The following is a 27595-nucleotide window of genomic DNA, read 5'->3' as shown; positions in this document are numbered from 1 at the left end:
TCTGCTCGAATCCTTAACGAGCCGAGCCGGCTGGCCAAGCTCGTTAAGCTTTATGAGCCGAGCTAGGCTAGGCTAGGCTCGTCTCGGCTCGTTAAGGATTTAATATATATATATATATATATATATATACTAAAAGGGTTGTCCAGGGAGTGAAAGGGGGAGGCAAAATATGTCACTTCTTTTTTGGAACCCCATTTGTTAGTTGGACCACCCCAGTAGGCCGTAGTGTAAAAAGAGTAGTCAAATTACACTAGGGCTGTCCAAGGAAGATGAGGGGTGTGAAACTGTGAATATATCATTGCCCTTAATATAACCCGAGCTCGGTAAGGCTCGCGAGCCTGGCCGAGCTCGAGCCCGAGCCGAGCTTTTGAGCTTAACGAGCCGAGACGAGCCTGGCGAGGCTTGGCTTGGCTCGTTTACACCCCTACTTCTATAGTTCTATGGTCATGAAAAGGTAGTCCTTTCAATCCGGTGGTTAGATCACCATCCTTTGTAAGGACACCCACCGAATGAATGGGTCTGAATATCATAAGCCCAAATTGCAATCATTAATGGTGATGAGACAAATTTTGTAAAGTTTATAAATATTTATGAAAAGCTCCCTAACTAGATTAGAAGATAGTCTACTTGGTTTGTAGACATCGCTCCGTTCCTTCGATTTGATTTACAGCCATTTTAAGTTGAAAAAACAAAGCCCTGATAGTATTTTTTTTCTCGATTTGATTATGCCAAATTAGTGTTTAATAATGCTGAGTATTTGAAATTTCAAAGACTCGCAAGTTTTGAATAGAAATTGACAACAGAATTTAAACTCAACATAAGTTTCAAGTGGAACTTGTGTGAATCTTTTTTTAAAAGCTCGACATTAAATCTCAATGAATGTAATATCAAACTTGTAAAACAGTAATTTTTTAAAATCTTATGCTAACCCTAACCTTTTCTCTCTCCTGAATACTGCAACCTCCCTTCATTCGTTTCCAGTAAGGCTTATTACATGCTCCATGATAGACTACCTTATCTCTTTCTAGCATCCTCATAAAATGAAACATAGTACATGCTTTATGTTGATTTTTTATGACACTCCTCATGAATGTGTTTACATTTTACTCTCCCAGTGGTTCTTCTTTATTTTTTCAGACCCTGACTTTTCCACTGCTTCCCAGATTGCTTCCCACTCTAGAAACTAGTTCCTGTATTCCCTTAAAATATACACATGGGTCTACACAAGAAATTATATGGTGGCAGGAGATATGAAAGAGAATCAAACCCTTTAATGATTATAGATAAGAACAAAGCACTACAGGATTCATTCAGGAATACAAATTTTGAAACTGATAATTTCACTTAGAACAAGAACAGCATTGAAAATCTGAGAACCCATCATCACCATCTCAGAAATGTTCCCAAATTATACAGCTTCCCTCAATACAACAAATTGTTTTAAGTTCATAAAATCACTAAAAGAAATCAAATTCCAGATAATTATCAGAGTTCTTACTATCACACGTGGCAGTGACAGTAGCTTTCTCACTTGTAGATGCTGTTGGTGCCGGAATCCTCTCTATCTCTACCGGCTTTGGGATCTCCGGTGGGCTCGCACAGCGAATCAACGCCCAATTTATGCCTTCAAAGAAGGGGTGTTGTTTTATCTCTGTAGCCCCACGCTTGTAGGCCAACCGGTGCTGCGGTTCCTTCACGAGCAGCCCCCTTATCAAATCTCTCGCTGGAAAACTGACAACCGGCGACTCTGGGAACCTTAGTGGCTGACCCACAACATTGAACAATGTGGCCCTGTTCCCTGATCCCTTGAAAGGGGTCTTTCCAAACAAGAGTTCATATAAAAAGATCCCAAAAGTCCACCAATCTACTGCACTCCCATGGCCTTCCCCTTTGATAATTTCGGGTGCTAGATATTCGTGGGTCCCAACAAAAGACATGGACCTGGCTCCAGTAGGCTCAGCCATAAGTTCAGGTAATGGGCTGACTTGGTTTCCAATTTCATTCTTTGGTTTTCTTTCCTTTTTGGACTTGCTTGAGAAAAGGCGTGGGGAGAAGCAAGTGGGTGCTACACATGATGGTTGGATACAGGAGGGCTCAATGCAAGCTGGCTGAACGCAGTAAACAGGATTCTTATGGAATGGGTCAGAGAGTATGGATGATGACTTTACGAGGGTTGGGCTGACAGAGCAGCGGAGGGAGAGGTCGAAGTCTGAGAGCATGATGTGACCATCTTCTCTTACAAGGACATTTTCGGGCTTGAGGTCACGGTACACAATACCGAGCATGTGTAGGTATTCCAGAGCAAGGAGGACCTCTGCTACATAAAACCTGCATTTCCAAGAGAACATTCACTATAATCAGAAAACATGAATAACTCTTGTCCCCCCCCCTTTTCTGGATTGAGTAATAAAGTTACCATTTAAAAAAAAGTAATGTAGGAATGAAGTTCTATTAACTGACGTTTGAGCTCTCAAGAACTCGTGGTTTTTACAAAGTGCAGGGTTCTTGGTTTAGAGTTTAGACATTCTCAATAGTTGGTACATGTTCTTATCAGATATGGGCACAGAGAAAAACTGGATATGAGAAAAACTTGTGATAGAGCTGGGTGTTTTCCTCATTGGATCCTTGGGAAGGAGGCCAGTGAAGCACATATAAGTAACATTTCTCAATTTCTGTGTCATTTGCGCAGGGGCCATGCTAATCTTCTCTTTATCATTCCAATTTTATCAAATGTTTCTTAACAGACAAGCACAAATTAGTAAACTAACAATTGGAGTTTTTCATTTAATTGCAAGTCAAGTTAAACAGTGTGACTTCAATCCTACACACTTGTGAGCATCACCCACTAGGGCAAAGGCTCAATCCCAGATAAGAGCGGTATCCCAGACTTTATCGAGGCTGTTCTAGGGAATGGTCTTTGCTTTTTCTGCTAACTCCAATGGGAGTATATCAAGAAATTATGTTCATGTAACATTTAGAAGGTAACAGGAGGATGTCTGAGCATAGGTATGACCAAACTTTTTTCATTTGAGATATGGTGACCATACAAATCTACCCAGCAATGTTCCCCTCAAACAGCTCGCCGGGTGTTGGTGGAGGTAGACCTAGAGATTATGCAATATAAGAAAGCTCATTACAGGTTTGATAGTGGCATCTTTTAGCTGATAGGAACCTTCTAAATCACTCTATTGCGTCATAATTGTTGAGGTCTTTTGGACCTTAAGATCAAAGACAGGAGGCTAAGAAGCAAAATGCTTGAATGCCCTCAAATGGCATTATCCTAGAACGGAAACCTATTTCTGTCAAAATAGATGACTTGGAAAGTTCACTAACTAATTTCACATCATTGTTTAAGATATTAGCTTTAATGGGGGAGATCAGGACCTTCCAACATGAAAGAGCGATTAGGATGGTAATGGTGTAGATTTTAGAGTCTTGGGACGTGCATTTCGGCCATCCATTTTAAGAGCAAAATGATGTTTTGAGTCATGCTGATCTGCCTCGTGCTAAAAAAAGTCCAACAAGAATCTAGTTGGAAGCACTAAGGTGCGGATTGACTTGTAAGCTAATCATGGCAGGCTGTTATCTGACCACGTGTCCTTGATCTCTCATGTACACAAAGAGACCAAGGGGATGGTGCATGTAAAACCAAGGATCGAGATTCTTGAAATACCACATTGATGCAATTCCCAAAGTATCATATTTGAGGCCTTAATGTTGCATGTTCTGGCCTTTTCTTGTTTCTATTCAATTTGAAAGGTGTATTGACTTTATATCTTCATTTCTTTATCTGTCTCCTATAATATCAGTAATATAATCTATATTATATGTGTGTGTGTGTTAAAATCATTACTACTTTTATTACCTATCTACGAATATATTGTCTGGCCTCTATAATTGAAGAAAAAGATAGATTTGCTTCCCCATGATGACAAAAAAAATAAAATACACATTTGCTTGAAAATTCATGCCGCGTGTTTCACAAGATGTGTTACCTTCTTCATCAAGATAAAAATATACTATATACATACTGCACATGCTCAAAAATTGTTGCATCATTTCATCCAAAAGAGAAGCAAAAGGATGCTATTCCAAAGAGAAAAAATGGACTACAAGAGAGAGGGAGAGAGACACTTAGGTGTGAGAATTTTGCATCTGCTACCAGAAACACCATAGCTACTTATAACAAAAGCAAGATTAGTTCAGAATAAACAATTCAAGAAGAGTAAAAAAAGGCTTGAAAATGCAGTGTATATATATAGCTTTGGATGAAGTATCACAAGTACGTCAAGTTCAAAGAATGCAGGAATAAGTCACCCAGTAAATCTAAGTGGCACATAAGTCCATGAATTGTATGTCTTTTTGGCCAGTCCATACCAGCATGTAATTTGGCCAGAACACAGTATAAGATTTATTTATTTAACGAACTTTCTTTAACACAAATCATCATCCAACTGAGCCCCAAGTTAAGATAGTACAACATTTAATTAGCAACCTGAATGAGGTGTTACTGTGTTTGGATCCAAAAGCTACCACTAAGAATTGGATCTCTCACTTAAACCACTCCCCAGGTCTTGACTACTTTGCACCAGCACTATCACTTATGGTGTCTGTGGTGTGTTGGCCAGGTGTGTATCACCTTTTGGTTATGTGATTAAAGTGCATAGTCGCAAAATGTAATACGGCAGTGACCTAGAAAAGGTTTTAATGGGTTTTGGTAAATATGGCATGTTTTAACATGAGCTATTTGAGAAGAATAATATAATCCACCCCAATTCTCTGGATAAGGGACCATTCAAAAAAAATCCACTGGTTAAGGAAAAAAATGGAGCTATTTTTGGGCAAGTTATATAACATCTTTTAACATGCTCAATATGAGAATGTTAAGAAAGGATGTTTTAAAGTAGAAAAGATATTTTCTTTCAATATGTTTCAGATTATAAAAATAAAGCTGCTTTATGGTTCCTGCTTCAAGTAATATGACATAATTATAAAAAAGAATAGAAGTGTTGCAACTTGATATACAAAAGGATTATCAATATGTTCAGCAGCTTATCTGGCACCTTAAGCGTCATTACACACATTTCATTTGATCGAGAACTAAATTTGTGCAGTGATGCTTTTTATATCCACATATAGAAAGTTGTACTCGTTGTCGTAATCCGACGAATTGGAATCGTGACTATGCAGAGCTGATCTCTGAATTGCATCTCATTGGTTTGCATATAGAGAGAAGTTTGATTATAACAGGCAAAGCAGATTACTTGTGCCAACATTATTAAATAATTGTCGAGTACCAGCAAGTGATATATTGTCTTCACGTCTTGGATTGCATGTAATTGCATTTTTTACTATAGGGTAACCTGGAAATGATCAATGCGATTAAGGTAACAGCGTTTCTCTTCGGGTTTAGACAAGAATTGAGTCATATGATGATCCCTTCTTTTCAAATTGCACTGAAAGAAATGATTCTCGGTGCAAGTTCGCCCGAGTAGACTTCCTTTTACCTTGGCCAAGTTCTTTTTCAAGTCTGAGTTTCACCCTACCAAGTTAACCAAAACTTCTTTCACACGCCCAAGTTAATGAAAAATTGACCACGTCATTCATTGGATCGCCTGAGTGGACTCCCTTTTACCTTAACCAATTTATTGTCCAAGTCCGAGTTTTGAAGATTGCATTAAAAACATATGGGAATGTCTGGGATTTTTGGAGTTTGTACCAGGTTTCAAGTTTCGGTTGTCAGGGAAATGGAAACATATTGGTTTTGAATGGAAATTCTGATGGAAATCCGGTAAAGTTAAGGAAACGTATGAAAACAAATGCAAACGATGGACATTTAAGTAGACACTTCAAGAAGTACAACAATAAGCACAAATATATGCTTAAAAACAATCACATAAGCAAAAACAACTACCCATAATAGTTTAACAACATCAAACACTAAGTAACATGCGCAATCACACATGTTTGATAATTTAGTAATTAGTACGTACCACAATTCACATGTCATTCATATAAATATTCTTTTTTTTTTTAAAAACTCATTCATAAAAATATTCATACATAATACATACATAACATTTCACATACAATTCATATAAATATAGTTATACAACACATATTGGTAAAATATATCACACACTTATAATTTTGGTTTCACGAGGCATTTCGGTTCCATTATGTATTTCAGTGGGGATGGAAATGGAAATATTTTGGTTGTTTCGTGTCGGTTTCAGTGGAAATTTAAAACTATGGTTTTGTGCAAGGATGGACAAAAGATGTGCAAGTCCAGACCTAGAAATAGGTAAAACTCTAAATTGTGTTTCCTAGTGACTTATAAGAAGCATACCTGCATGAATATGTGACAAGGACCCCTCCTTCCTTCCCTTTATGGAATTGATAAATAATATACAATCAATGCATATAATATAGACCCCCACCCCTTCTCTCACACTCTCTCCATGACCACAATGGTTGTATGATTTTGTTTCTCCAAGGTTAGGCAAGTTTCTTCAAGTTAGGTTGTTTTATAACTTTAAAAATTTTAAAAATTTATTTAAAATTCCCAAAAGGAAGATCTTAGAAGCAGTAATCCTCCCTCATGGGTGACTAGCTCAATAACTTTTTTCAGATTCCTTCTAAAAGGAACTAAAACCCAGTCATCCTTTTTTATGTTATACTCAACCACCTTAGCACCTCTAAACCTAGTTACCCTTAACAAAGGCCTAAACAGAAAAATGTCATTTTTTCAAAAAAATAAAAAATAAAAGGAACAATGTCATACATCAGGCTCCATCAAAGAAACTAACTCTGACACCCACAATACCTTATATCTAGTTCCCTATCCTAAAGGGCTCAACCACCCAACACACAAACCTAATACTAATGTGCTGCTAGAATTCACTTCAACTAAGGAAAACAATACTCAAAGATTTGGCCTTGACCTCATTAACCTCAACAAAAGCCATCATGCCACCCACATATTGGAGACAATAAATCAATTAATGATGTCTTCCTATGCCAATTCTACTTGATGAGATAAAAGCCAATTCCCACGCAAATATCGATATGCTAATTTCTTCACCTTTCCATTATGTTGTCAAAAAAGTAGAATATCTAAAATAATATAAACTACTTCCAACCGGAGCTTATACACATGGACATTTCAACAAGGAAAATGATATGACAACATTGTTGTGTTTTTCGAATGAAAAATGCAGTACTTACAGTCGCCATGTGTCTAGTTGAATCATATGAATGGGTGAAACCAATAAGTGATTTTGAAAAGGGAAAAAAAATCAGACTTTTGTTTCTGTATCATCATCTCCAACCTCACAAGCACAAACAAAAAACAAAAAAAGAGGAAAAAAAATCAGAATTTTTTTTGGTATCATCTCCAACCTCACAAGCGCAAACATAAAACAAAGGAGGGAGAGAGAGAGAGAGGTCTTCTTCGGTGTCGGGATGTTACCTCTAAGGAGGACCACCAACAAGAAAGAGAGTTCTGTCATTCATGAGGATTGGCAGGAAGAAAGATAGCAAATGCCCTGACACGGAATGATCATCGTTGTCGGAAATGGTAATTCATCTTATAATCGCCACAGAGAGAGAGAGAGAGAGAGAGAGAGAGAGATTAGGGCCTAGAGGATTAAGTTTTAGATCGATTTCCGAACGATCAGCACCACCTTTGACCACCCAAACTGTCCTCCAGCGCTGTCTCATAAAGGTAGTGAGACCCAAGTCAACGATGGATTCATTTGGTGGTCAGAGACAATCAACACAATGAAGGGCATAGATTTAAAAACTAACCACTAAAACAGTGGTACTTTTGTCATATCATAATAGAGTTGCTACGTCAGCAACTAAAGCCAATTGCTATGGGACATGTGGAGGCCACCTAAGGCATGTTTGCATCAAAAGGGTGATAGGCCCGTGTTTCCAAAGCATTGCTCTTTCAACAAGTACTAGCCTAATTCAAATCTCAACTAGCATAGCTGCAGCTATCAAATAAGTATTACTGAATATTCATCATCAACAAGAATTGAAGATCCCATATTAGGATGACGGAGCATGCCCAAGCTGGCTGGTTTTGGTGGAACCTATAGAAACAAGGTGGGACCATGAAATTGTGTTATAGGACCCTATTTGAAATTCAAACTCAACAATTGTGAAAGCAAAGGTGAAGAGGGTATGGAGATACATGTAGAAGTGGGTTACTTGTTGGGACAGTTGAAGGTGAAGTGGAAGTTAATGAGAGAAAGTTGCAGTTGGATTGAACGAAAGGCGAGTACAGCAATCTCCCAACCTCATAATTAACGCAATTAAAAGTTCGGTAGCAAATCTTTTGATTGAGTTCTTGTAGCTTTACCGGGTAATGAAAAAATGCCTCTGGATTATCTTTGTCATTTCCCATAGCATTTTTGCAACCAGGGCTAGGTTAGTTGTTTTCTCATGTAAGTAGTTCTTCCCCTTAACAAAAAGGTTTTGTCCATATAAAAGGAAGAAAAAATAAACCACCTATTACTCTTAAACAAGTCACAACCTTTTCAGATAACATGCAACGTTTCATAACCCAAAAAGACTTTAATTCACCAAAAAAAAGTAACACTAACAGTAGCCAGAAATTATACCCATTTCATAAATTCCTTCAACAATAACCATTCAGCTTATTTGTAGCAACCAGAATTGAAATCCAAGATTAAAAGCTTTTTTTCCAATTCATATATGTCAACTATCAGTATTTGAGATAGCCAAAGATGTCAGAAAACATGCTAAAATGCCAGAAATAAAAGCCAAAAAATCCTGCCTAAATATCAAACCAATTGTATGATATTTCTAAACAAGTTAGAAACCATGCATCTTGTCTGGACTAAGGCACTGCTACATTAACCAAGTCTCTATGTCTGATATCATCATACACACAAGTAAATCGACTTAATACTGAATTTAAAACAATCATGTAGCTGCTCCATACAAACTTATAAATGGAACAATCAGGCAGTGGATAGCTGGACCCAGCATCTACAAGAGAAAGATAAGCATGCGATTCATTTTTACATACTAATAAATCCTCAAAGCAAGATTTAGATATGAAAGAAAACGATAAAAACAAAACAAAACATGCTCTGTGACTACATAGAATACAGGTAATATGATACAACGTCAAACTATAACCCAAATGAAAACATAGACAAAAAGATATAAGGTCATACTTCACTGCTTGTTCAGTAAAATGTTTCCCCTGTTGTCTCTGTCGAAGGGTGTGCAGGTCACCACCTGGGCAGAACTCCATCACTAAACATGAGAACTTGTCAGTTTCAAAATGGGTATATAAAGTTGGAAGAAATGGATGGTCAAGAGATTGCAATATCTCTCTTTCCGTCTGAGCTCTAAGCAGCTTCTTACGGCTCGCCAGAGAACCTTTGTCCATAACCTTCATTGCAAAATAACTCTTGGTCCCACTCAACTCAGACAGATAGACACTACCAATATCACCACAGCCCAACCTCTTAAGGAGTCTAAAATGAGTCAACCCTAAAGAACCATCCCTCGTCCGGACTGCTTGGATGGCTTCCCATCTCGAGTCGTTTGCTTTGTGAGGCTTGCTGACACTTGTACTTATGCTGCTACAAGTGCTTTCATCGCTTATGTCGCTACTTGTACTGCCCCTGCACATACTACTTTTGCCACTCTCAACAAAATCGGCACGATCGCTAATTTTGGCACTCCCACTAGTCTTAGTGAAACTGCTGGTCCCATCACTAACTTTAGCAGAAGCCGAGCTGTCCTTAACACTATTGCGCGAGCTGTCCTTAACACTATTGCGCTCCGATAATTTCTTATCTTGATCCCCATTTCCTTCCAAAGTGCCTGGAGCCTCAGTTATTTGAAGCTGGTCTGCAGCATCTAATTGTTTTGTGAGTTGCTTAATAACTGAGGAGCCACTCAAATTACTAGACTCCAATTGATGGGTGGATTTTAAAGTAGCATTATCTGGTAAGGGATCGACAGAGCCTTTCTGATGAGGTATAGGCGTTTTGTCCCCTGAAGCTTCCACTGGTATTTGCTTTGATGAGCCTTGGTGCGCAGATTTGGGTAATTTTCTCGGTGTAACCGGCTCTGATTTGCTTGGCTTTGAAATCTGCAGTGGCAAAGGCTTGCGAGAATTTCCCTCTATTATTTGATTACCTGCTGCTTTCTGCTGCTGTTCTGAGCAAGCTTTAGCACTGGTTTTTGAAGCCATTGATGGATATATAGAGTGCTTGAATGTCCAGGATTGAACAAACCCATTAGTCAGCCCCCAAATTTAAATGCACTAACCTCAAATCTACCTCTACTGTTAGCACTAGACATCTTCCTCTCCACAACTGCCAGCTTTGCATAAGACAATATCTGCAATTACATAAAATCAACAAGATCACCAAAAAACATGTTAAACATTAACCATCAAATTCCAGTAGGACAATTGTTTTAAGAAGAAAATCATTCTTTACACACTATCCTCATAACATTTCCATGCACATGCTATTCACAGAGAAGCAAAAGAGAACCACTCTCAACTCTAAATGGGGAAGATTAAAAGGGTTCAGATATCAAAACTAAGAGATTTTTGGTTTTGCGCCAAAGGGTATTTCAGTAATTTTCTCTATGCAGTGGCATTGATATATAAGCCACATATTGGGTTTACCATGGGAAGGTTTTCTCTGTGTTTTCTTGGCAAAGAAGAGTTTGTAACCCTAAAATCTAAATAGTGAAAATTATTCTCCCGTGGACGTAGGCACACTGCCGAACCACGTAAATCTTCTGTTTTCTTGTATAATTGTTTCTTGACGTATTGCTGCACACAGTGTTTGATGCTTGTTGAGAAGATATTTCTTGATTTGCTACAGATTTTCTCTTGAAAAACAAAGGAAAAAGAAATGAAAACATAAATTACCATGAGAAAAAATAAACAAACTAGCAAAAAAAAAAAAAAAACCCTCACAATTCTCAAAATTTCATCCATAAATCAAGACATAAACAGGAAATCAATCAGATTGGTAAACCTAAAGAGCACGCTATACTGAATCAAAGTACGATCTTTCAAGAATAAAACAGATTCAAGAACGGAAAAATCATCATGCTAGATCATGAATAAAATATTTTTACAAGGGATAACAGCAGAAACTCACCGAGAAAAAACAAGATTTTCACAGAAAAAATGATAATCTAACCACAAAAAGGAAAGCTTGAGCCCTAGATCTAATATTATTTCCCTCGAGCTCTCATATCATGCAAATAGAGAAAGAAAAAAAAAGGATCTCAAACCAACCTAGAAAAAACAGGACTCATACATGCATAAAAAAGCATCCAGATCTCGAACGCAGACCTATCACATCATCGAAACCCCAAACCCTAACACAAATCCAAACCCTAAAAGGCTCAGATGCGAAAAATCTAAAAAGTAAGAGGGAAAAGAGATGCAAAACCAGTAAAAGGAACTAAAAAGCATACCTGGCTTCAAAGATCAGAACTTTAGGGTTTTACTTTGACAGAGAGGAAGGAGTAGTGTGTGGGGAACTTCTTCTCTCTCCGCTAAAATCTGAGCGCAGAAAGAGAAAGAGAAAGAGGGGGTGAGAGAAGAAAAAGAAAAGAAAAGAAAAAACATTAGAAAGCATTTGGGTGTGTGGATTATTATGTGAACAAGAGAGGGGTCAAAGCTAAAGTTAAGCTTTTCCCATTCAATTATTTCAATATTTTTTGTCCCCAATCAAAGGGGTCTGAATCAACACATGGTCTCATGTCTTCATTTCTTTGTTCCCTGCTGCATTTCGAAAAGAACCACCATACTTATTCTTCAAATTACAAAATTGCCTCAACCACATCCATCCTTTAAAGCCAGGGGTGCAACTTGGGTTGGCATGTCCTCATGTTGGGTTGGGTTGGGTTGGGTTGGGTTGGAAAAAGCTAACTCTATTTAATTTCGAGTTGGGTTAGAGTTGAGGCCTTGGGCAACCCGGCCTGAAACAAACCTGACCTCGGTCCTTTAATTTTATCCTGATTTTCAAAATCTTAGGCTTACATTTTTTTTATTTTTGCCCCAGCCTATCCCAAACCTAAACCGACTCAATCCGACTTGATTTGGAAAAAAAGGGCTAGACAGGTCAGCTTAGCGTTGTGAGATTTAGAGGTGGGTTGGATTAGGATTGACCATCCTTGACCCAATGCTTGGGTTGGCCTCAACCCGCCCAACCCAGCCTGAGTTACACCCCTATTCAAAAGTCATGGATAAATGGGGTTGAAAGTATAGATGAGTGAGGAGCATTCATGTGTAATATGGGAATATTGGTACAGTATTGCTATTTTGAAATGACAAAAATAGCCCTCATGTATCCAACCATCTTTTGACAGTGATGACTTCGGGCTTGTACAGAAACTCGTTCATTTCTTCCTAACATTGTGGTGGTGTTCTTTCAACAATGTGGTTTGAAATAGAATGGATGATTGAGTGAACCTCAAATCTTTTGAGGTTGGAACGCTTGGTATTGGATGGCCCTTTATCAATTCAGTGCAAAAGAATAAGGAAGAGTTGGATCTTATAATTTTAAGCTGTCATTGTATGCGATTGGTATGGGATGCCCTTTTACCATTTTGGTTTAAAAGAAGAAGGGGGGGATGTCATTATATGCTCCAGGTTGATTGTGGAGCTTTCCAATTATGGGCTGTTTGGATGCATGGAAAAACTTTTTCATAGATGAACTCATTTTTCATGGAAAATAATTCCTAATTAAAAAACTATCCTTGTTTCCAATAATTTTTCTAATGGAAATTTTTTATAATTCATTTGTCTCCTCTAAATGAGGAGGTGTTTGGTAGGTAAATCCACACTGATTTGAAGGGTAAGCCCGAGTCACTACTTAGAAAATTTGCTTCATGAAGTACGAAGAAAGGTTATGAGACGCACGTTATGTATTCCTTCATGGAGCAAATTCGTGGTTTCCTTATCAGTATTTCCTTTTGCTTGTCAACCAGTGGTCAACATAACAAGTTATCTTGCTCGTCATTTACATTTCCTTGTACATCTACCTCTAATGGAATTTACATTTCAATTATTCTTTATATTACTTGGGTGATTTACATTCATTTACTTTTCCTATCGTCTTATACCTTCTTTTTTTTCTTTTGCACTCTACCATTTTATTATACTCAGTCATCAATTGAGTGCATTAGCCTTTGATGCTTCGCCTGGTGACTTCTTTGTTAAAATAGTTGACATGCAATCGTACTAGATACTCTTGCAACTAAGTCACATGGGTCCATCCAACAACAAGCTGAGAGAGAGAGAGAGAGAGAGAGAGAGAGCCACATGGGACAAAGGCATGATAATTATGAAGAAGAGGTTAAGATGGATGGAGCATGAAAATAGATGATGCTAAATTTGGTTAAAATCCCTTCTTTGTGGGGGAAACACAATAAGGGTTCTTCATACAATGGGACCCCACTAAGGTTTTCCCAGCAAGGCTATACCCAAATTCCATGGGATTTTACTACTGGACAAGAGGTCCCAATGCAGCTAAAGACAACATTAATGATAAGAAAAAAGTTGGTTGGAACTCATAGCCATTTACATCCAACATTAAGATTGTGTTGGGGATGTTTAAAGATATGCTTTCACATCTTGCAAATATTCAATCAAAGAGTGGATTCTCTAGCAAACATGTAAGTCCATTTGCATACTACAAAATGAAGAAGATGATCGTTTGCTAGTCTCGTGAAACAGATGCACATTTGGCCATCTTCCATTTGTATATATATATAGTAATGAAAATGAGATATTTGCGCTTTTTTTACTTGGGAAAACCCCCTCTAGTGTGAAAGAGTGGTCACAAAATATACTAGAAGGGGCTGTCCTAAGTAGAAAAGGGGGCGAATATATCACTTCCTTATAATAATCCTACTTAAACTAGTAAAATCTTCTAAGCAAAATAATTAGATACATAGGTCCATACAAAGCAATTAGTGAGTCAGAGTAAAGATCTGTAAATAGACTTGCCATTAAATATCCTTACCACATATTTATGTAACTCTATATCAGTCTATCTTTACAAATGATTTTAGTAGAAACTGCATAACCCCTGATTACCTGTATTTTGATTGAGTTATTATTTTCCTTGTTTTTCTGCCATTTCTCACCCTCTCCTCACTCTTGCCATCTCTAGTCTCTGCTTCTCGCACCCTCTCTAGCCCTTTTATCACCACTTGATAAACTAAAATTCCATGGTAAAAACTTCATGGCAGCCGAACATGGCCTTATATTTTTTATTATGTCGTCCTCTCTGTTTGGTTGCAGGCATTTACCTTGTACTGGTATAAGTAGTCTTAGGGAGGAGACAAGCCTTGGATTTACCTGTAACTTATCTCGTACAATAGTGGTAAGTAGTGTTTGGTTGTCACCCTCGCAAAGTACTGGCAGGGAGTGCCATTACCAATATAGGAGGGGAGAGAGAGAGAAGCATCATTCCCAAAAAAAATCCAAGGAAAATTTCACTCATTTTTTTGGAATTTGGCTTGGAATTCTTAGGAGAGAGATAAGGGTGACACAAGACAACAGCAGACATGCAATTCATTAAGCAGGAGTCATTCCCGGTAGTTTAGGGGGATTTCAGTACTATATTGGCAACCAAAAAAGGGATCTTCTTTCGGAACAAAAAAATGAGAGAATGATTGCCAAACACGCCCAGAGTCAAAATAAGAGGCTCCCAAGAACACTTTAGCTGTGACAGCTACCATTTGGACAACTATTAACATTATTAAGGGTATCTTAGCTTATGCCCCCACATAGATTTCTTATAGGCATTCAATAAAAGCTTCTCTACAGTTCTATACTTGTTTAAACCCATGTTCACACCTATCTAATCACTTTTTAATTTAACAAAACCTTGGAAGCCTATGCCTTAGGGCCATGAGCTATGCACATGCCGGTCTTTTTTGGGTGACATAGCTTGCATTTTCTATCACAAAAGACTTAGATGGGATGGCCAAAAAATTGCATCCTTTAACAAAATTTTATGACAAATTCTAGGGACAGTGGCTCAACACAACTAGACGCAGGGGTTTTGCACATTCAGGCCATTGGTAGGAATAGTGGGTCCCACCAAAAAGTAGACTGGGAACATGTTAAAAGGATCTATTTTAGGGCCCACACAGGGACGTTTATGTATAATCGAGAACGTTGATCTTGTAGTGCATCACGAGGTGATCCACATGGTCTTAATCCTACGGAGATCGATCGGCCATTTGGCTTTTCTTGGCCAAACAAAAGGTGGCTTCCTGATTGAAGGAGCTTAACATTCATGGTCTTTGTAGCACTTTATCTTGTTAAAAGAAAATTTTCACTTTTTAGCCCCACTTTTGCCGGATGGGGTTGATCGGATCTTTTGATTTTACCGATTACCAAAATTCGGGCCCATCGGTGTTGGCCCTCACCTTGATCGGATGATCTGAGCCTCATGATTCATCAAATCTTATTTTAGGGGCTCCAAGAAAGGCCAAACAATATCATATGGTAGTCATATATGGAAAGTTTGTTCTGGCATGAGACTAGGACAATGTGGGCTGGCTGATCAACAAGAAACCCCATATTTTTTCGTTAATTACTATATCATTGATATCCTTGAATATACTGCTATCATCCGTTCACATCGACCTTTGTTCTTGAATAAAATAATACAAGAATAAAATTGATCGGAAGTGGAGAAGCTATTTTCAAGATAATCATATCCAATCCCAGGAACAGCTTATCCAAGGGTTTCTATCTCTATGACTGTCCCAATAGTGTAATGAACTATGACCCCTTTGCAATGGGCCCACTAGATGAGTGGTCTAGATCTTTGAAAAAATCCCATCCAGATTCACATTCAGTCTATTAGAACTATTAGATTTTGATCGGATGGTTATCAAGCCATTGAAGCTTTCCTAAGGACACAACCAATTTTTCTTTTTGAAAAGATAATTGCTTTTGGACGGTGTTTCTGTCAAAAAGATAGTGTCTAATGAATGTTAACATAAGAAGCATTTAGGAGACTTACTGGAAATACGTTATAGAAAGTTGAACTTTTGGGTAAATCGTGATTTTATAAATTCAAGGATTTATTGTTAAAATTCCCTATATATGATTTGTATACAACTACTTGAGTGTCTTCTTCTTCTTCTTGAAAGAAGCCCTTCCCTCCACTGGACTTGTTCTTATGCTTCCCAAACGGCCAAACCTTTAACTCCACTTTGAAAATGGAAGGCAATTGTGGAGGAAGTTGGCGGAAAGTCGAAAGCCGAAGACGTACTAATTAAAGGCTTCTTTAAAGGAACCTCATCGTTACACTTAATACTAGAGAAATATAGCAAGCATGCAATTACACGTACAAATACACAGCAATATAGCTAACTCAAAATCTCAAGGAAGAGGAAATCAATGAGGATCTCATGGAAGAGGAAATCAAAGAGGACAAGGTCAATGAGTGGGCCAAAGTAACTGGAGCCAAGGCCATCATTAGAATCAGAGTTGGACCAACAATTGAAATCAAGGTTGGAACAATCAAGGAGGAACTGGCAGCCCTGATAATGGAGATGTGTTCTTTACCTCTTTGTATACAAATCAAGGAATGGATGATTCTTTACCTCTTTGTACTCTAATCAAGGAATGGATGACTGATGGTACATCGTCTCAGACCCACACCCAGACATGTGACCTGTGCCTTTATACCCTATCAGGTTTGGCACTTCAGATTGATAGGAAAATTTTATTCGAAAACCATCTCCCACACCCTTTTTTAAAAGCTTAATGTCGTCCGCATTAACAAATTAAATTGGTCAGGAATGAAAGACAAGCAAATACGAATAGAATGTAGCCTTACTGCTTGGGCCACTAAGGCCTTATTCTCCTCTTAGGCAGGTGCCTCTGTAGCACCAGTGACTCCTTCCAGAATTTCTGTGTTTTTTTGTTTCTTAAAAAGATAAATGTGCGTTACATCCGCATAAACAATCTCCATAATAAATAAAAAATTCTAAGAATTGGAAACATGTCAAAAATAACAGGAGCAGTCATTCCTGTGTGATGAATAAATAGGCAAATCTAAATGGAAGTTAGAAATCCATATGAAGCCTCAAAAAGAAAAATACTTACAAAGCATATCTCTTCCTAGCTTTTCTGATGTTTTCATTTCTTACCCCAGAAACCAATTTCTTTCTCAGGAAATCTGGGCGATGATGCGCTCGCACTTGTCTTCCAAAATTTTCACAGCTTCAGTGAATAGCACTTCTGGAGGCAGTGCTCCGGTCGACTCAATAGTAACTGCCAGGAAAAATTCAAATCACCATAAAAACAATCCTTTTTTCAGAATTTATTATCAGTCAGAATTTGAAAGTAGGCACTTTTCAGCTCTAATTAGCACAATAAACAGCATAAGTAATAATTGGAATCAACAGCCAGGAAAGTGAATCACAAAATAAATAGAAAATATTTTAGGGAAACTGCGAAAAGCCTCCATTATTCTTGTAAGGTCTTAGTTTCCTTGGTTTTAGAACTCTTAGTGGGTTTTCTCTCGCCTTCTGAATGACAAACATATAAAATGAAAGTTAAACACCATTAATACCAGCAGGAAGAACATTAATACTCTTCATTACATTCACCCCATGGAAGAAACCAAGAAACTACCCATCTGGAACAGGAGGCACTTCATATTGTCCACGTTCTAGTAGTTCAATAAAGTATACAAAATGTAACAGATGTCCCTTTTCAGAATGTTTCATTTCATAGTTGTGTTTTTCTGCAACATAATTTGACTATATATAGAATGTAATTACCACAATCTTTGTAACAGTTATGTGTAGATATTTAGTGATGCAATAATTTTATTTCAATATTTATTTTCTGTTGCACTACTTACAGATGAAGTGATCTTTAACACGCCTCAGCTCTACATATTTCTCCCAATCATTTCCACGAATACATTCTCTACAAAGCGTACAAGCACGTGGTCGTGCAACAGTGGCTTTCTTCCTACCTGCTCAGAGGGCAAAATTAACAATCAATAAAGAGGAAGAAGAAAACAAAACCATACTTGATATCAAAAAATGCCGTTTGGGATTTGATGCAACTACGACCTTTTATTTATTTTTATTTTTATTTTATTTTTTGAGAAGGAATGACTGTTGTTTTATAATGAAGTAAATGGCCCAACTTGTTTTAGAATGATGTAAATGACCAATTTGTTTTAGAATGATGTAAATTGGCCAATTTCTTTGGACTGAAGTATTCTAGTTTCATTACTCATAACAATTGGTCCAATTGAGCTACATCATGAAAAGTTATTCATGAACTGAAGCTAAAGAGAAAGAGAAGAATAGAAACCTACCCTATTATAAAAACAAGGAAAGTTAAAGGGAAAATTTCGCATAAAACTTGTTGGTAACTATTGGCAACAAGTTTATTAGTAACATGCCCATTTTTATTTTTATTTTTGAAGATATGTAAGATACCCCAATGTTATTTAAGATACAAGCCATTTCAATTGCAAAACAGAAATTTTCAGAGGAAGGTGTTCTGACTGTTGCCACAAAAGCAAAGATAAATATAATATTTCTACCCCTTCACCATTATAGAACATTTACATGGGTTTGTGAATACAAGGGAAACAAATAAATTTTTTCATAATCTTCCCAAGGATAAGTTAGCTCACCATTGGCAATATCTTCAATGTCAAAGACATTAACTGGGCATTTTTTTACAAGCTCTTCCGCTTTATCATCTTCAACTTCTTGCAGTAATACAACCTTTTAAAGAAAATTACAGAAATAAATGAAAGTTGGAGGCAAATACTATTTGAGGAAAAAAGGGAGGAAGCAGTTTTGTAATGGCATCAAAGGTGGGGTATTAATCATATATTTTACCTCAGGGAGCATTCTATACCATGCTGTAGACACCGGAGACCACTTGGCATGTGTTTTGCCCACACCTTTCACAGCATGCGCTTCAAGCTCAATTGCCTGCAAAAAGAGGACCATTGGTGAATTCGGATTGTCGATTCAAAGAAAGAGGAGTGTGCTCACAATTCCTGATTCTTCTAAAGAAAAAATCCATCAGAGCACCCATAATAACAGTTACTTTATGGAAATTTGATCTTAATATGAATGAAAAAATTATGAAGATGAGGAACAAATAGAAAGAAAAGACAAGGGAATTGTTTTTTTTACACATTCAATGCAATTAACTTCTTGAGGGATGTTGAATATCAAGGTGGCTCCAATATTTCCCAAAGTTTATTAGTCGACAAACTGTAAACTGACTGTAATGTGTGACTACAACATGTTTTTATTTTATGTTTTGAATGGCAAAATGCTCCTTCAACCAATTAATTTCATTATTTTCTACACATTCACGATTTTATCCACCAACCAACTTCTTTTTTTTATAATTACCAGCCAACTTTGTTAAGCCTTCTACCAATTTCGTGAATCACACATCCCAAATTTACGATAAATTTTCAAACCAAATTCAAGATCTATAAAAAAATTTCCAACTAAAATTTCAAGATCTTTTAAGATCTTCTAACATGTTTAGACTTTAGAATAGGGTCACTTTCTTGAACTTGGAGAAAGAGATCATGATTGATCTCCCAAGCAAATAGGAGAGTTGGTAGCAATTTGAAATTGGTATCTTTGCTTCATGAAATTGGTCTTCAATTACCAAGAACTTGGTTGAGCATTTCTTGAAAGTGGTCAAAGTTCCACAAAATTGTTATGCTTATTCTCATTAACTGAATAGGTAAAAGGAGAGGACGGATACAACAGAATGACTGAATAAATTCAATAGATCAACTGCCAACAAAGAGTGACAAGCATAGTTGAAAGGAACACTCTGAACAGTTTAACAGGAGACGGATTTTAAATTAAAAATCTACTCTACCAAACAGAAAGGAAAAAAAATGAGCCCAAGTTAATACTCATTAATTAGTCCTTAGTATTCAACATTTGGAATTTTGTTATTGTTTTATAATAAAAAAGAAAAAGAAAAGAAAAATGGGTAAAAGGTGGACCGTTTTAAGAAAAAAGAATTCTCACGAAAAATTGACATTTTTTTTTTTTAATGGTAGCCAAGATTGTATTTTTTAAATGATTTTGAACATATCAAATCTTTTTGGAAATAAAAGACATTTTTTTGCAAAAGAAGAAAGTTGTATTGCCATCTTATCAAACTAAGGTCACAAACTAGGTACCTATTTCGTATCAATAGGTCTTATAACAACAATAAAGACAGTATCGTGGCAATGGCGCATTATTCTGTTTATTTTGATCTATCTATTATACAGCAACAATTCATTATAAGATCCATGTCGAATCCAGATGAAATAGCCTACCTGGCCTGGTCCAAGCTTAGCAATAATAATATCTTGATGCTTAGGACCAATTGAAGTGTTGGAAAATTCTGGCAAGGAATCTTGGCCGCAACTAAATGAAGTATACGTCTTTGTTTTTGAAGAAGAGTCTGTTGATGCCATTTGAAGTTCACTTCCATTCGGCAACCACTTGAGTTCTCCTGATTTCACTGCATTACCAGCGGATATCATTATCAGATTGCAAACCATCTGCCAAAATGAAAAGAGCAAGCAAGAAGAAAAAAGAGAACAGAAAATCATTAAACAATGAATTTCGTGTATATAAGCCATACCTGAAAGACGGGGTCCACCCCTTTTACATAGGACATTTAGTTTTAAAGTGATTGTATTCTTTTCATTGGCACTATCATTTTCTGTAAAGAAAAACATTTGTTACCATAAAACAATACAATACAGGCAAAACACTGCATACAATAATATAAATAGTCTTCTGAGACAAACCTGAGATATATTCGAAGAGCCTGGGGTCAGCTTTGATTGGAATAAGGCCTAACCTATGGGCTAACACCTCATCCTGAACTACAGACGTGTTGTTTGCAATCAGGACCTTTTCAATTGCCATTGTAGGAACCTGCATGACAATAAAGGTTGATCACAGCCATAGAAATGCAAATTTATGCCAAGTTGCTACAGCAATATAACTAAGAAGCAACCAACAAACAGTTCATTTTACTGATGGAGGTTTTATGTCCTCCTCTTGTAACTTTTTCTTTATTATTAATAAAATTTAAGGTGCCGCCCCGGGTTCCTAGATAAATTCCGGGTTAAAAAAACAAAAGAAAAAACAAAAAGGTTCATTTTACTGATGGAGTGAGGACGTGAGGTACTGTTCCATGGCTTATATCACTGCTGAGGTTAATTGCTTGCAGGTTCTTTTATCTTGCCCAAAGTCACAAATATCGTTCTAGAGAATATCTCGGCAAAGGAAAATCTCAGAATATCTTTAATTTTTTATTTTTTTTCAGTTTTATATAGGTGCAAACGTTAAAAAATTATTTAAAAATATATAAATTAAATAATTTAAAAAATATAAATTAAAAACATCTTAAAACTACCGCGATACTATCACAATATTATTGTTATGTGTTCATGGTAAATGATAAAATGAAAATATCACTATATTTTTTAAAATCTCAGGATTATTTATAGATTTCACCGTTTTATCAAAATGTTGCAATAAAATCATGATATTTTGAAAATGTCATAGATTTTTTTCATTTGAATATTTATGTCGGAAATATTTGTGGCATAGATGTTGCTAAACCTGTCACTATCCAATTTAATAATTTGAGTGCTACTGACAGCGATATAACTAATTAGCAACCAACATTTCATTTTGAAATCCGTTTTATTGTATTCGTTCTATACAGATTCGAGGGGAAAACACTGAAACACACTCAACTTTTTTTAATGATAACAGTCAGGTTCATGCAGTGGAAATCGCATGTAGTTATGATACGCATTGCATACTTAATAAGCAAGTTATCTAAGGAAACTTTTTTTTTGAATGGTAAGTTATCTAAGGAAACTTAAGGCAATATCATGAGATCAATAACTCTTGTGCCATTTTCATTGTTAATAGCAAATTTTTTAATGAGAACATTGTTTTCAAAAACATAACTACTTATTTAGAACTGGCAAGGATAACAAAAAAAGATACGAATTTTTTTTTCCAGATTCACAATACAACTAAATAAAACCAAGCAATATCTAAGCATCACCCTGAGTATTAAGTAAATCACAGATGAAGTGATCAATCACGATAACCAATTAAAGTCAACGAATTGGGAGCACTAAACATAAAGAAGCAAAGTGAGAAACAGTTCATTTAATAGAAACATACCTCAGCTATGAGGATCCTCCTAAATGCATTGGCCACTGACGCATCTATTCCAATCATATCAAACTCGATGTCATCCTCCGTAAGTCGAACTACTTCAACTCTAAAATTATTGCAGAAACTATCCAACCGCAAACTATTATCAACTCCCATCGATGCATAAGCACCAGAATATTGAATACTTTCTGCCTTCAAATGTAAATATATATCACAAATTGTGGAATTCGTAGGTGAACAGAACATAAGATAAAAATAAGAATTGAACAAAAGAAATATAAGTGACATGTGAAACTTGAATACTAGACAAGAAAATCTACAAAATAAGGTTTACGCCTAGAACTGTCAATGGACCTATAAGGTCAAACGAATCCATAGGATCCAACACTTGATGGCTGGGACGTTGACAGATGTTGTGGGGTCCATTGGTGTGTCTCATGAGGGCACAATCCTTAATTAATCATATGGAACTCAGACACTGCTGAAAAAGTCCATCGAAGTGTCCCATATCGAAATATGTTTTGCTACAGCACAAAAATACCCTTCATATTTTTTTACTTGTGGCCAATGACGGGTATTTTCGGTATGTAATATCTAACGTAGAAAAACTAAAACATATCATTCAAATGAATAGAATCGAATGATCAACTGTAATATAGAATAATCACGACCATCAACTGGAGTTTTTGCATCGCGTGGGCTATGAATCAGCGGTGCGGACCCTGGAGGTTGGCTACCAAGATCGACGAGATTAGAGATTTGGTCCGCTCTATCCTACCACAGCTTACCCATAGTCGGAGGTCTGCAAACTCGATTGCTGATGCATTGGCAAAGGCTGGATAAGACCGAGATGTAACCATCATTAGGGGTAAGTCCCTGGTGGGCGATTAAATATTGTAGTATCACTCCAATTCTCAGCAGATATTGTAAATTCGCGGTGATTTTGGGGGCGGCTTGTCCCCTACTCTCGTGTTTTATCTTTAATAAAGTTTCGTTACCTTTTCAAAAAAAAAATTGGAGTTTTTGCATTAACTAGAACAAACTCTACATGAAGGAATAAGAAACCTTGTCCAATGTGTAGCCCAGAATTAGAGAAAACAGCAAACAACTTAGAGCCAATGGGACCCTAAAACCATGACAAAATATTTTCAAAATTTCAAGGAAATGGATGGCTCACATGTAATGGTGCATCTGATGTGCATCTGACACGAGTTCTCTGAAGCTCAAGGTGTGGTGGGAGCTGACCCTTCGGCACATCTGGCATGTTCAAAATTTGCTCCATCGTTCCTACAATTATAACAAGGAATTTGCAAAACGAAATTACTCAAGATCAATTCAATGACCCCTTCTCTTCCTCTCCAAAATTGCAAGCATTTTTTGCATTTGTAGAAAGAAAAAGAAGAAACCAGTGTTTGTTACAACTTACAACAAAGAAGGGAAACTAAAATATAACCCAACCCACAAAACCCGCAAAGAAAATATAATTAGTAAATGGAAATCGCATATCCAGGAAAAAATAATGATATAAATTCAACTTTTATTCACTTCTATTTCTTTATGAAACAAGGTAGCATTACATAGATTGATATCCATCAGAATTTTTTATTTTCCCCAACAGGTGCGAGCTTAGATATAGAGGTACAAATTGATAATCAAACCAACATGTCAAAATTGAAGATACAAAATAAATGGTAAGCCTTGGTGTCCCAATTGCAATTTGGGTGTAATAGGTGTGCGAAGGCGAAAATTTAAAATCTCACAACGGAAATGATTACACTAATATTCTTCAAAACATAGTTTCCAGAGTGGGAAGCGATTGCGAGAAGCTATGTGGGTAGCAAAAAGGTATAAAGAAAGTAAAGAAAAAATGTACGGTAAGTGTCACTGAAAGTCAACATGAAGCAAGTAAGAAGCCTCATTGGATATGGGGGAGGAAGGGTTAATATAGGTAAGGACTACAAGTAGAAAGGAACAGTTTGCAACTAATTAGAATTACAAACTTTAGGAATTTACAGTTTCATATATTTTATTCGTGCACATTTAATTTAATGTTAAGCTTCGGGAAAAAGATCTACATAATTTTCTATAAAACTTAAAATAAGTTTTCAAGTTTTAAATGTATTCTTTTTCTGATCATAATCAGAGGATTTTTCATATGAACTAACTCTGGTTTCAATATGAGAATCGAAGGGAATTCAAATTTGAATAAAGTTAGGGTTTAGTGAAATACGATCCAGAAATTTTCTGAAAATTGTAAAAAAAAAAAAAAAAAAACAATCAAATTACTGAAAAAAAAAAAAAAAAGTCTTCACAGTCAATTGAAATATGCATTGAAGAATTGAAAACTAGTATCAAAGTAAAAACAAAATATGTAAGAATTGGAAACATGAGTTTAAGATAAAACTAAAGAACATAAAACAGAGGAATGATCTAAAAATCAACGAACAAAAAAATGGAGAAAATGCATACCTCAACTCGAAGTTTCAATCGTCACAGTCACAGGAAAATTTCACTCCTCATAGTAAAAACGGCAATCTTCTTCTGTATTTTTAGCCTCACGCAATGAGAACAGTAGAGCATGAGGATGAGTTGACGCGTTAGGGTTTTGGAATGGGAAAATTTGTGAGCAATTAGGTTATAGGGTTTAGCTTTGGGAAATGATATTCCCACCCCATTTTCTTCCCTGTCACAGCCCCTTGTAGCGTAAAAGAACAGTCGTAGACTCACTAGAGAGGGCTCGCTCAGGGAAGAAAAGCCGAAAGATATTTTATGTTCGTGATATATTCTCGCCTCTTTTTTACTTGGGACAGCCCCTATAGCTTAAAAGAGTAGTCGTAAATACACTATAAGAGTATAAGGGGATGTCCCAGGTAAAAAAAGGAGGCGAATATAACATCTCCCAAATTAGAGTGGGTAAAAGTATGTTTGGGCCCCACTCATCTCAATAATCTATCGTTCATTTGTTCGTGACCGTCATGGATGGGCCATGTCCCCTAATTATGGATTTTGTGCATGTAAGGCCCCACTAATATTCAATCGTTTGATTACACATTGAAATAAAATTCTAGCCGTCCATTTGGATTTGGAGGATTTATTACCATCCACCAGTGAGATCTTGGGACCGGGGCCCATCTATGGTTCCTTCATCAGATGGATCTGGTACTCCACCACTATTACTAACCACCGGACCTACTAAAACCAAAGAAAACAAAACCGAAAGCTAGCAACGAAAACTGACAAGAGTAACTAATGTGCCCTCTATCTTTAGCCCTTATTTTTAGCCATTACATCCCTAAAACCGATTACAGTTATCTTAAAAAACCAACGTTTTTCTTCTATGATGTTAAGACACGCTATAAATACTTATCAAGCCTCTCTCCCCTCAACCCATCTAAACTTCTCTCTTTCTATTGCTAAACATTTGAGTAACCTTCAGAAACCTTCTTCTCTTGAAGAGCTTTTCAAGAGGATTTGAAGTTCATATCTGTATACGCAGCGAAGCAATGGAGCCTATGGCCATAGTGGCATTTACCGGTGGAGTGATCGGACAAATTGGTGTTATAATTCTGAGGTTTCGGCCGGCCTTCGACTTCGTTCGCAGGCTAATAGAGTGCCTACAAAATCCTCGTTGGCAATAACATGCATAGAGATTGAATTCAATTTCTTCTCCTGGATATGTTGTATGTAGATGATACTAATTATTCAATTAGTGCTCTCTGTATTTTACTTCTCTTTTCATTCTTGAAAGGGAATATAGAATTACTATGACTTGAAGGTGTTTATTTTAAAATGATTGCTCTTTTATACGAAATATTTGAGTGAGGATGGAATGTGTTTTTGGATCGGAAGGCTCCCACTGGGGAAAATTCGGGAAATGATTGTTAAGAAGTCGGGGAAAACTTGAAAAATGTGCTTGCATTATTCTAAATACTCTTATTTTTCTAAATAAGACGCAACAAAAATGAAAGGGTCATCCATCAAAATCCACTATTATCATATGATTCTAACGACCCTCCGATTTGTAGCCATGAATATAGACTGTTGATTCTTTCTTTCTGCACTAGTTTCCCAGGGAAACGAAATCCGTGTGTTTTTTGTCGACCGCGGTTCTTTGGATCTTAAAAAATAAAATGGACAGGCGCATGCCGGCGGGCGACTGCAGTAGCCCAGTCAACCGCGGATGTTCGAAAAACTATCCGTTGGGAGAAAACAAACATGGTTTTTCACTTCTATTTTTCATCATTTCTTCATGTCTTTACTTTCCCAAGAGTCGTGGATATTTTTCAAACATAAAGGACACTTTGTGGGTGATCCAGGACACTTAAATCACCAAGAGTTGTGATCGAATGGTCATTATTGCTGTAGTTTTCTTCTCTCTAACAATCTCTCTCTCTCTCTCTCTCTTTCTCTCTTGTATTTTCAAGTTAGTTTTGTTCATAAAATAGTGTGTTAAAATCTGTTTTCTGCAGAAACTGTTTTAGTGATTTTCTTTAAGGCTTGAAGTTCTTGAAATGTGTTTTGGGTTTGATTCCGTTTGCGCAAAGCGTCATCAAACAATTTGTAGACATTAAGGATTCTATAAAATGAACAAAAACCTGTATTTTAATAATGAGAAACTTAGTTATTACTGTAGTTTTCTTCTCTCTTGTATTTTCAAGTTAGTTTTGTTCATAAAATAGTGTGCTAAAATATGTTTTCTGCATAAATAATTTTAGTAATTTTTTTCAAGGCTTGAAGTTATTGAAAGGTGTTTTGGGTTTGATTCTGTTCGTGCAAAGCGTCATCAAACAATTTGTAGACATTAAAGATTATATAAAATGAACAAAAACCTGTATTTTAATAATGAGAAAATTAGTTATTGTTATAGTTTTCTTCTCTCTCTAGCAATCTCTCTCTCTCTCTCTCTCTTGTATTTTCAAGTTAGTTTTGTTCATAAAATAGTGTGCTAAAATCTGTTTTCTGCAGAAACAGTTTTAGTAATTTTCTTTAAGGCTTGAGTTCTTGAAAGATGTTTTGGGTTTGATTCCGTTTGTGCAAAGCGTCATCAAACAATTTGTAGACATTAAGGATTCTATAAAAGGAACAAAAACTTGTCTTTTAATAATGAGAAAATTAGTCATTACTGTAGTTTTCTTCTCTCTCTAACAATCTCTCTTTCTTGTATTTTCAAGTTAGTTTTGTTCATAAAACAATGTGCTAAAACATGTTTTCTGTAGAAACAGTTTTAGTAATTTTCTTTAAGGCTTGAAGTTCTTGAAAGGTGTTTTGAGTTTGATTCCGTTTGTGCAAAGCGTCATCAAACAATTTGTAGAATTGTTCTACAAGGCTT

The 27595-nt window shown here is 36.5% G+C and overlaps 2 protein-coding genes and 1 non-coding gene across 4 annotated transcripts; all 3 read right to left on the bottom strand.

Moving 5' to 3' along the window:
• Positions 1–1251: 1251 nt before the first annotated feature.
• On the bottom strand, positions 1252–11656 carry LOC143850776 (serine/threonine-protein kinase D6PK-like). Of its 2 annotated transcripts, none has more exons than XM_077360029.1 (3): positions 11494–11656; positions 9213–10392; positions 1252–2328 (listed from the first exon to the last, which is right to left on the bottom strand). In XM_077360029.1, the coding sequence occupies exons 2-3, from the start codon at positions 10241–10243 to the stop codon at positions 1458–1460; spliced, it is 1902 nt and encodes a 633-aa protein (XP_077216144.1). In that variant the 5' UTR covers positions 10244–10392; positions 11494–11656; the 3' UTR covers positions 1252–1457. The 2 variants fall into 2 exon arrangements, with proteins under 2 accessions (XP_077216144.1, XP_077216146.1); XM_077360031.1 differs by lacking the exon at positions 11494–11656 and adding an exon at positions 11312–11458.
• On the bottom strand, positions 2648–2746 carry LOC143852141 (U6 spliceosomal RNA). Its single transcript, XR_013236711.1, has one exon. It is a non-coding gene; the product is annotated as a U6 spliceosomal RNA (small nuclear RNA).
• Positions 11657–16952: 5296 nt separating the features above from the next.
• Positions 16953–24995, bottom strand: RPAC43 (RNA polymerase I subunit 43). Its single transcript, XM_077359839.1, has 10 exons — positions 24736–24995; positions 23444–23553; positions 22273–22458; positions 20871–21000; positions 20702–20782; positions 20391–20578; positions 18925–19020; positions 18714–18807; positions 17922–18038; positions 16953–17326 (listed from the first exon to the last, which is right to left on the bottom strand). Exons 2-10 carry the CDS (start codon positions 23546–23548, stop codon positions 17223–17225), a joined length of 1101 nt encoding a protein of 366 aa, XP_077215954.1. The 5' UTR covers positions 23549–23553; positions 24736–24995; the 3' UTR covers positions 16953–17222.
• Between the last annotated feature and the right edge of the window lie 2600 nt (positions 24996–27595).

This window comes from Tasmannia lanceolata, unplaced genomic scaffold (genome assembly GCF_043159265.1).
Source record: "Tasmannia lanceolata isolate RefF3 unplaced genomic scaffold, GAP_Taslan_0.1 ptg000018l, whole genome shotgun sequence".
Classification (NCBI taxonomy): Eukaryota; Viridiplantae; Streptophyta; class Magnoliopsida; order Canellales; family Winteraceae; genus Tasmannia; species Tasmannia lanceolata.
This window is presented reverse-complemented; position numbering and strand designations above follow the sequence as displayed.